The sequence below is a fragment of the Branchiostoma belcheri genome, unplaced genomic scaffold (assembly GCF_001625305.1).
Source record: "Branchiostoma belcheri isolate BF01 breed outbred unplaced genomic scaffold, Haploidv18h27 scaffold13, whole genome shotgun sequence".
NCBI classification, from domain to species: Eukaryota; Metazoa; Chordata; class Leptocardii; order Amphioxiformes; family Branchiostomatidae; genus Branchiostoma; species Branchiostoma belcheri.
This window is the reverse complement of record NW_017802713.1, coordinates 3,578,447-3,589,556: the sequence shown is the minus strand read 5'-3', so window position 1 is coordinate 3,589,556 and position 11,110 is coordinate 3,578,447. Positions and strand designations below refer to the sequence as shown.

Here is an 11,110-nt window from a genome sequence, read left to right as displayed (position 1 = left end):
AGAGAACAGATCGTCAACAATATTTAACGTACAAAATACTGCATCAACACATGGGATATAAGAATTGTTAGTGTAAGGATTTTTTAGGTTAAAACTGATTGTGGACATCCATTTTCCTATTGTGCAGAGGACAAATGACAAAGAAAATTCCCGTTACTTACGCGGCAACGAGGGAGTAAAGGCGAAGGGTTTCCATCAGACACATTTCAAGGTAAGACATCTTCTGCACGGCTTCATAGTCAACCACACCCTGTAGAACAAACGCGGTGTTTAGGTGATTGAATTAATATCTGTCTTTTCTTTAATTCTTGCATATAATAAGCTTATAGTTATTTCGTTAGTTTGTTGGTTATCATCAATGGTTGGACTGAATGTGGCTTTGTTTGGTTTCCGGTTGAAATTTCTGGTCAAATGTTTAAAAAAGAGCCTGTCTAAACGTCATGCAACTGTCGGCCATCTTGAATGGTCAATCTTGATTTTTCGAAAATCCTTTTTTTTAACAGAATAAAATAACACAAATTGGCTTGAAAAGTTTATATAAACTTATGTACAATATTCAAAGTACTGATGAAGTGAAGGGAAAATAACCGGTATGGCGGTAAAGATATGATCCACCATCTGTGATTTTGGCCGATGACTTCATCAAATTATCATAAATTTTGAATTGCAATTTGCAAATTTACACATGCAATCTCTCTCTCTTTCTCTCTCTCTCACACACACACACGCACACACACCCAAACAAAAACACACACGTGTACACACAATCACTCACACGCACATGTGTGTACTCACATGCACACACAATATACGCTGGTATATTAAAACCGTTAAAAATGTTACTCACATAGTTATACTGACATAATGGCACCCCATATTAGAGTGATTACAATTGGAATAAGTAAAAAGCATACAACAGAACGTACTTGACCGTCAGTAACGTCCTGTATCTCCTGCCTGACTTTGTCCTGGATCTCCAGGTCTAGTGCCAGTTGGTACAGAGTAAAGGACAGGGTGATGGACACAGTGTCGAAACCCGCTTGAAAGAAGCCGATTCCATTCGCAACGACATCATCCCTAGTAAGTGCTGAAAACAGAACACACAGTTGTAACACATTCATTTTAGATTTGGAAACGTTGGGCACATTTAAAGACCAAATGACACCAAAAAAGTCTGTAAAATACATACAATATAGTCACAGTTTTTTTAATCATGATGACTGAGAAATTGAGCTTGTATGGTTTTCTTTGGAGACTTATTGCAAATCCATACCCGATGGATAATTGAAAGAATATGATAACACTATTCAAGGAGGTCACGAGTTAAGAGATCAGGGTAACAAATTAACAACATTATGAAATAAAGACAAAACTTTTAACTGTCAACACTGCAATGGATCCATGGATTGGGACTTACCCCAAATTTTTGTCTGACTCCTTCAACCTTGTTTACGGAATGCACCCGTCTACTATTGGAACGTGACGTCAGAGACACGTGACCGTAGTAGATACTTGCCGGATAACTTGTGTCGCCCCCCGTCTCTGTTCAGGTTAGGTTTGTGAGCTCTCATGTAGACCGCCTCCTTCACTCCTCTTGCAAAGGGCGTCACGTTCCAAGAGTAGACGGGTCCATTCCGTAAACAAGCTTAAGGGTGACTGAGTCAGCCGAAACTTTGGGGTAAGTCCCAATCCATTGCAGTGTTGGCAGTTAAAGTTTTGTCTTTATTTCATAATGATCCGTTTTATTATTTGCATGGCTGTAGTATACATACGTTGTTTCTTCCCCTGCGCCTTTGCCCCATCCATGTTGTCCTCGTCCTTGTGAGCATCTATCATTATCTGCAGCAGGTCTACACGTCCCTTTCAAAGACAGATAAAGGTAAATCGTAAGTCTTTGTGAGTACATCGAGTTAAAGAATCTCTCATGTGCTCTAGCAGCTCTTCCTTAAAATTCCCGTGTGATAACATTGTATGCATCATATACACGCACAGAGCTAGTTTTAATTTTCTAATGAAAGGTTTGATATTTTTAATATATTTCCACAATTATAACAGGCAGATTATCAATTCAATTTCTTCACATTCTATTTCAAAGCTTTTTACCTACCCAGGAAATCTTTTTTCGTCGTTATAATGCATTTTTGACACGCAATAACAACGGGAACAAATCCCCTTCCAACGCAGTGTTTGGCCTTCTGTTGCTATAACCTGCCCAAGATATCAGCCATGATACTCATTATACAATGTTGAGCCCAGTTGGCTGACTGGTTGGTCGGTTAGTGAGTTGATTGTTTGGTTGTTTGGTAACCTAAATCAATGCACCATGATGTTATGATTTCTACCTTCCCTCCACCAGCCTCCCGCATAGAGAGCAGTTGATCCATGACTCCATCGAAGAAGTTGGTAGCTTCTCTGGGGAAGAACAGTTGGTAGTTGAAGAACTCACAAATGCGTTTCGTGATGCCGGGAAACACAACTGTGAAACAAACAACAGGGAGATGCCATTGGTTAAACGTTTCGGTTCAAGAATTATAAATGTATTAGAAATGATAGAAAAAACATGGTATGCTTGTTGCGTAGAGTACCATTGGTTACCTCCTCATCACCAGACTGGTCACAAGAAGTATACTGTATGAATGGCAGAGACTTCAATCGGAGTTTCCGTTGAGAGAGTCTCAGATAGGAGCCGTCCATTCTACGAGTTCAGAATGTCCACCCTAACATATATACCAGTATGTGCGATGTAATATTCACAAGTTTGAGCTCAACATGATAGGAAAAAAAAAACTTTACTTACCAAAGAACAGGATCAAAGGATTCTTAAAGCTGATGTTGGAGGATTTCTTTGCGTTGATGACGAAGGGATCCTGCGGGTTCCGCTGGGAGTCAATCTCAGTGCCGAAGACGGTCCTGGCGATAACGTCCATAGTAAACGCTCCGGTCAACCTGCAAGGTAAAACCGTGCCTTAGGTAACGTTTTTTGATCGCCCAAGTAATTTCATGTTAGGCCATGTTGATTTGATTATATGGATGACATCCGCGCGCGCATGAATTTTCGGCCGTTTCCAAAAAAAAAAGTTTTCAACCATACTGTAATCGTACAAAACAGTTGCAAAATGAGCAAAAATATACCATAAGTTACAAAAAAATTTATTAAAAACTATACCAATGTCGTAGAATGCCAAAATCAAACGAAAAAAGACGAAATTGTAAAGAAATGAACTTGAAGACTAGATTATTCGCCAAACCATATTCTGTGCCATTTGCTCAACCCTCATGACCACGTAGATTTCATAATGAAAACACCTTTTTTTTTTGCAAAACTTTTTTTTTATTCGCACGCGCGCATCAGTTTTGGGGCTCCCGGAGGATGTCATCCATATAATCAAATCAACATGGCCTTATTTTACGTCCAAGTAATTTTATGTACATATAGGCCACACTTATTTAATTTTATGGATGGCATCCCCGCGCGCATTCATGATTTTCGCCTGTTCTAAAACAAAGTCGGCCGACGAGGCTCTGGCCTGGGTTCAATCTTTCGCAGTCCATGATACCTAGCTAATGTATGGAGCCTGCGATTACGGAGGACGGCACCTAGGCTTCCGAGGCTCCACTAAACTCTAGAACAGGAAGTACAGTGCCTACTCATCAATGCCGCGAAATGCCAGCATGTGCCGGCATATCGTAAATGTCACTATGTACCTCGGTAACTGCAAATTCACAATCCCAGCTTTGTTTTCCCGTGGTTATAAGCAGCCCTTTTTTACTGGAATCATTTGATTTGCCCGCGCGCATTAGTTTTGGAGTCTTCAAAGGATGTCATCCATTAAACTAGGTTCAGTGTAGCCATACATGTAAAAGATGGTGAAAGTTCGATGGTGCAAACAAACCGCGAGAGCGTTGTCTTTTTATGAATGGTATTCTTAGTTTAAAAAAAACATTAATATATTAACAATAATTGCAAGATAACACGCAGAATGCAAAGAGGTGAAAGGTTATGAATAGGTTATGATGGATGAATGAAGTTTGGTGATTTTTGTAGAAACATTTTTTCTAGGTTTTGAGCCCCTGTTTCATGTAGTCGTAACAATTGACAATATATATACAATTGAGCATTTTTGGTATTCGTGGAGCTTTGGAGCGGGGTGGGGGGCTCATTTAACAATATATGCATAACTCGTGAACGTCGCAGCGAATGGATTATTGTCTAGTAATAGAAAATCATAATGTAAAAAGTCGTCATCATGACGTATGCTCTTACTCTTTAACATCAAAAGACTCCTTCGTTGTCGCAAAGCTGCCGATGTTCTCTACCAGCTGTTCGGCGCAGCTGTTCATGGCACCTGCCATCTGGAAACACAGTGTCAGGTGTTGATCATTTATTCGCACATTAAAAAAAAGGAAATGATAAAAAGATTGTGCAAAAAACAAAACAAAACAAAAAAAAACTACAAGGTTTATAGAGGGTCTCCTTTTTATGTGATTTATTGTATAATTGCCTAACTGCTCAGGCCAGTATCTGGTCTCAGGCTACTTTCAATGATGTTATTTCTTGTGGTTAATCAAAGACAAATTATAAATACACAAGAAAGAAATGGAAGCGACAGAATAACTACAATAAAACGACATATTAATAGTATCAGAAAAGAAAAAAAAATACATCGATTAGTTCCATCTAAAAAGCACATTGTCACCTGTATACTAGTATTTTTTGGTTGTCTTTTGTTTATATATTCCAACATTTCATGACCAAACATGGCGACGGCACACTCAAGTTATAGCAACTTATTTTACAAAGTACAGTAGTATTGTTTATTGTAAATAAAACAATCAAGTCAATTTATGGTAAACGAACCTTGCCTACCAGCTAAGCCTTATACTGTTACAGCTGAAGCCTTAACACTATATTCACCTGTCTGAGTTTGCTGCCACTGAAGGCCGGACTAAGCGTGGTCCGCACGTTCTTCCAATCATCGTTCAGGAGCTGGAATACCATCCGACTCAGGGGCTTCACGTTGATGATTTGATTTCCGTCCTGCATAAACCGGAATATATACGCTTTAATATATCGGCTTAATATATAGACGTAAGTATCAGCTGAATACAAAAGAGGTGAATAGAAGACTACCTATACGTATACAGTTGCGTATTTAGTTCGGTGGAATACTTTAACAAACGGAACACGCTGGGGGAACTTTAATACCTAAAGACTAGTGAAAACATTTTCAAGTTATGTTGACAATATCTATAGATTTGCAGAAACACACACACACAAACGTGCACGCGTACACATACACATACACACACACACGAACATGCATGGGAAAGCATACATACACGCGAAAACAAATTTAAACGCGCACTCGACGGTCACTTGCACTAACAAACACATATATAGAAACTTCTTCAAAATACTTTTATAATGGAAGTAGCAAATGCGTGTGTTAGGTAATATACTGTACTTAATATACAAATATTTCACATCAAAGATAAGTAATCCCGAAAAGACAAATACGGAGTCTTCAATGGAAGCTTTCAATGGAAGCATGAGGAATCTTTTTATCTGTGTCTCTGATTTTAAACGTAATACACTCAGAAATTCCCAACCCACAGCCAATCGCTATCCTACTGTAAAATGTTTTATGCATAGTAAATACATGTACAAATTAGACCAAGGAGCTTTGAGTTTACTTCTTTGAATAAAATGATTGGCAATTCCTATCTTTTTATCTTTTTTCATTTCATCGGAAAACAAGTGAGGTAGATAAAACAGACCATTATATAATGCATACAGTACTCACTTGGCGATTAGTAAAGCTTTGAAACTGCTTCACAAAAATCTCCTTTAGCATCTCTGGGTCGGTAACCATTAGAATAGGAGACATGCCGTTGTAGAGTCTGTCACAAACAAACGATAACACGGGGATAAACAAGACTCAACTTTTAAAATCGACATATTAATAAAAAACAGATACGCATTTTCGCTCTCTTTTGATTCTAAAATCGACTTATTTCGACAATTTCCATGTAGTGTTTATGGAGTGTTATAAGCCACTTATTTAGTGCTTTTTAGTTATTTTAATTCATGTAAAAGCATTTCTAAACCCACCGTGTAGTGCTCAAAACCCCCATGCAATACTTTTCAGTTAAAACTGTTGTCCAGATCCCCTTGGTATGATATTGATTGAAATATAACAATGACCTTTATCAAACTGTAAATAGAATCATTCCCCCGTCATTTACTTACCCCATGAGTGGTCCCATGTCCGAGGCAGTATATTTAGTGGTGTAGAATCCCTGCACATGTGTAACAATAGAAAAAAAGTTTTCTTTTTATCATAATTCATTTATTCGTTTATTTCTAAAAACGATACCCTTTAGTCCATGACGACCAATGTTATCATGTTAGAATTATAAAATACTTTACGGGGATATTTCCTTCCAAGTAGAGGTTTGGTGTTTGGCTTATTACCTCTCATCAACAGATACTAATTATGCAAATGGTGACCTAATTTGCATAATTAATGCGAAAATTCTATGATTTCTTAATGGTGAATGATGGGAAGGTCATACTTGGGACATCTGTAAGTTAATCAAAAGTTAACATCACGGTACATATATTACGTTAATCCAGACGTCATTTGCGTAATTAAAGCAGAAATTTACATTTACATATCAAGCCCATATTTCATGGAGGTATGAGATCTCGGAACTCTTGTTGTGGAGCGTTTTTACGCTTTTACCATGCTTTTTATCTGGATCTGTTTTTGTTCTTGTCTATTTGTTTTTACACTGGTTCAATCGAGTGACCAATGAGAACTGCGTGATAGATGAATACCTTACAAGGACCGAAAGACTTACTTCGAGATATACGATAATGCAATAATGCTATTATACTCTTAGTTGATCATTGACATAGTTTCTTACGGGCCAACATTGTCGCTTATACTTGCATATCAGTTGTTTGAGCATATGTCGACATTTTACCATTATTGAATGCTATTTGTATGCGCCTTGTGGAGTATAGACTAGAATTTGTTTGATGGTTTACATTTTCAAACCACCCTCTATCAAAAAAACAACAAATGGACTTTTCATTCGTCTAAATGTAAACAGCATTTAAACTCACCGAAAAAACAGTCAGGTAGGAGGTACCAACGATCGGTAGAGGAGGTGGACCTGGGACTCCCATTTTCTTAAAGAGAAACAAAGGACGAACAGCATATCTGTTTGAAGGAACAGTAAACATTATAATTAGTGTCGTAATTTAGCTTAAGAAATGCCGTCAGCTATAACATTTCTGCAAAGCTACAAACCAAAAGAAAACAATCAGATTTGAACATTTTGCTACTTGTCATTAGTTTAATACCCCAAAAGGGCAACTGGTACATCATTTAACTAAACAAAAAAACAAACAATATCAACAATGATAACAATAATAAGAATATGAAAACACAAAAATAACAATTCGATTATAAATAATGGGAATAATAATGAGATTATATTTTTGAACGAAAAAAAATTGTATACTTTTTTCTGAATTCGTACGGCTCAGACAGTTTCAGATATTGCAACAACATAAACGACGTAAATGACGTCATATTATGTCATAAGTTAATTTTACTTGTAAATCATTCTTGAAAAATTTGGTGGTCACAACAAAAGAGTCGGAATGATAAACTAAGTAATAACGACTGAATAATTTTGCGCTGTTAAAAATGCATTTCTAAAAATGATTTTCAAGATTGCAGCTCCAATGGGGGGGGCGGAATTTAAATAACAGTAGTAACCTATTTCAACGGCTTTAACCAATAAAATCACAATACAATTGCAATGACATCATATTACGTCAGAGTGACTCCTAAGTTGTTATGTATTCTCAAAAGAGCCTACAAGGCCAAGGGGCGGGCCTAAAAACCACCTCCCCACGTGAGGTCATCATGTAACGATTGATGGTGTCAACTAAAGTTCATCGACCGACATCGCACACAATACGGTACAAACAAAGACGGACATGTGTAGGCGGGGGTACATATACATGTACATACATGTATACTGGCTCTGAAATATCTAGCAGCATTCTAATGCACGGTTCTAGACAGTTCACGCCTACACAAAATTGTACCTGGGACTAATCTACGTTCTGAGATACATGACGATTACCAAAACCCAGCCTGTTTCTATCGAAAACAGGCCTAAACAAGGAAAATCGTAGATTTTGTACCTCCGGGTATTGTAATGTATGTTGCAGAATGTTGGGTGCATGTTGGGACTGTTCTTTAAATTAACTAGTGAATTCGCGCGAATACCATTTTTTTCGAAAAGTTTCGAAATGTTTGTAATTGGCTAAATGATGTGTGAAATCACTAATCCCCCCTAGCCGACTGGAGCCCAAAAATAGAAAGGACAGGAGGCATCCCGTGGCGAATCTGGCTGCCCGACCCTCAGCGACCAGCGATAATGTAAACAAACACAGTAACGGGTGTCCGAGACACGAAAAGGAAATACAAATAATCTTACGCCCCAAAACACATATACAATAAAACAAAAAAAACCTGCACCATCTACAGCCCATTAACAGAAGATACACCGAGTGCCGAGAACGTCTGAGACAGTATACCACGGTATTTGTAAGCCGAAAACATCCGAAATTGCGCAAGAGGGCGTTGACCCCTGACCCATTGGCCCACCCGGAAGTTGGCTGGCTGCGACCCGCGCGATCCCACCAGGCACGATAATGAGACGTTGATTGACGGCACATGTGGTTCACATCTGAACAGTTTCAAAGAAAGAATTTATCGACACCCCTCTGTGTGAAAGGTCAGATCAGTGGTCGCGACCTCAATGGTGATTATACATGCAAAGGTCAAAAGCTGAGGTCCACTTTCACACTGAAAGGGGTGTCCATCGGCGGTCTAAACGCATTATTTTCACGCACTAAAACACACATACTAAAAAACCAAAACAACGTGCACCATCTACAGCCCAACAGCAAAACGTATACCAAGTCCCAGACATATCCGTCCACCCAAACGCGAGAAACGGCTGCGAACGCAATTTTCGTCTTCCCTCACAAAACCTCCGCGCTCGGGATATACATCCCTACCCGGAGGTAATAAAAGGTAGATACTGCACGGTTCTGCATACGGTGCCCTCCCAATGTACCACTATATGCCCCCGGCCCCCTTCCCCAGTGATCTCTCTCTGTCTGTGGACCAGGGTAGCAACAGGATTTGTAGCCAAATAGCTTCGCTGTTCATGTCTTGGACTTCAACTTCCGCGTCTGTACATTGTGGGAACGGATCAAGGCAGCCGGAGGCCATTATCATACGGCAAGGCCAGCGAGTAAGTAAATAATGGGTCAGCTAGAGTTCACCAGTAGCTCGCTAGACTTGCAATAGTATAGGCGGTACATGACCTTGGTAACACCACTAATCATGTTGTTAATGGGGGCACCTAGAGTTAACCGACAGACACAATACGATATCTAAAGTTTACACATGCATATGGTGACTGCAGATATCGCACTTAGTTACTGCCCTACCTGCACCCCCACCCACCCACTACCACCCTTTATACACAATATAACACGCATTTTGTTAGCCTGGGAGCCATGTCAACAACGTAATTTTACAACAAACACTCTCAGCTACACTGGAAGCTGGCCTGTGTATTGGCCCTAGGAACAGCCTGGCTCCCAGGCTAACAAAATGCATGTCCAATGTGTGAAGAAGAGGGGGAGGGGTGCAGGTAGGGGTGCTCCTAAATGTCGCCACTCCATGCATCCATTTGATTGCTTCTAAATATATGTAATGGTGTAGTTACGACTGTGAGAGACCAACGTATGGGCTATAACGTAATTAGACTAGCTCTAACTACCGAACAGAGAAACAAACACTCACAGGTAGAACAGCACAGCCAGTACCGGTAAAAGAATCCATGTCAGCGGGATAGGGAGGGCGTCCAGGACCATTGTGACAGACAAACTGTGATACGTGATGCTTCAGAACCTGTATATCGACAATTCAGTCACTCCGTGTCGCAGGACTTCAAGTTCTAGAGTTTTTAAACGCACTGTAAATGTCCGGTGTGCTGCCGCGTTTATATAGGTTGGCGCGAACTTGTGTAAACAGGAAGCTGACGTAACCGCACAACAATAGCGCTGACCTAAGTTATTTACCCTTTAACCCTGCCGATGGCCAGGCTACGTTACCGGTGCGCGGTAGATTTGTGTTAAATATGATATCTCAAAAATGTTCCGCTTGATAGTGTGCAATGGCACTACTAGATTTTTTCGCCAAAGAAGCATTTATTTTTAGCTATAATATAAAAGTAGATATTGACTATGATAGCCACATTGGCAAATAGACCGTTGACTCGTGTAAACACAAATCTGACGTAACCGCAGAAGAAAGGCCGCTGACCTAAGTTTAACGTAACGTATCTGCCAAATATGGTGTGTTTTGTATTTGTGTTAGATATGATGTCTTAATTAAAAACGTTGGACTTTATAATGTGCTATCACCACCAGTTATTATTTCTTTAAATAATGTCGCCAAAGAAGCATTTATTTTTTAGCTATAATATAACCTATATATTGACCATTATAGTCAGATTGACCAGTAGGCCGCTGACTCGTGTAAACACAAATCTAACGTAACCGCAGAAGAATAATGACCGCTGACCTTAGTCTAACGTATTAACCTTTTTTACCCTGTTCATAACCCAGATATGGTGCGTCATGTATTTGTGTTAAATATGATGTCTTAATTTAAAACGTTGGACTTGATAATGTGCTATCACTACCAGTTATTATTTCTTTCAAATAACTTCGACAAAGGAGCATTTATTGTTAGTTATAATGTAACCTAGATATTGACTATGATAGTAACATTTGTCAGTAGGTTGACCCGTGTAAACACAAAGCTGACGTGTTCCACGCAAAAAGCGCTGACCCAAGTTATTGACCTTTCCCACACTGCCCATGCATAGCCCGACTACGGTGTTCCGTATATTTGTGTTAAATATGATGTCCTAAAACATTGTGTTTTATAATGTGCAATCACTAGTAGATATGTATTTTCCATAGTTTCACCGAAGACGCCGA

The 11,110-nt window shown here is 39.2% G+C and overlaps 1 protein-coding gene across 1 annotated transcript in view; it reads right to left on the bottom strand.

Moving 5' to 3' along the window:
- LOC109463787 (cytochrome P450 3A21-like) overlaps positions 1 to 10,128 on the bottom strand; it is a 12,804-nt gene extending 2,676 nt beyond the window's left edge. Inside the window, exons 1-11 of the mRNA XM_019760649.1 lie at positions 9,906 to 10,128; positions 7,133 to 7,229; positions 6,251 to 6,300; positions 5,805 to 5,901; positions 4,916 to 5,038; positions 4,265 to 4,353; positions 2,798 to 2,946; positions 2,343 to 2,476; positions 1,773 to 1,860; positions 927 to 1,087; positions 162 to 250 (exon numbers count right to left, since the gene is read on the bottom strand). Coding sequence (XP_019616208.1) covers positions 162 to 250; positions 927 to 1,087; positions 1,773 to 1,860; positions 2,343 to 2,476; positions 2,798 to 2,946; positions 4,265 to 4,353; positions 4,916 to 5,038; positions 5,805 to 5,901; positions 6,251 to 6,300; positions 7,133 to 7,229; positions 9,906 to 9,976 — 1,148 coding nt within the window. The 5' untranslated portion in view covers positions 9,977 to 10,128. The remainder of the gene's footprint in view (positions 1 to 161; positions 251 to 926; positions 1,088 to 1,772; positions 1,861 to 2,342; positions 2,477 to 2,797; positions 2,947 to 4,264; positions 4,354 to 4,915; positions 5,039 to 5,804; positions 5,902 to 6,250; positions 6,301 to 7,132; positions 7,230 to 9,905) is intronic.
- Between the last annotated feature and the right edge of the window lie 982 nt (positions 10,129 to 11,110).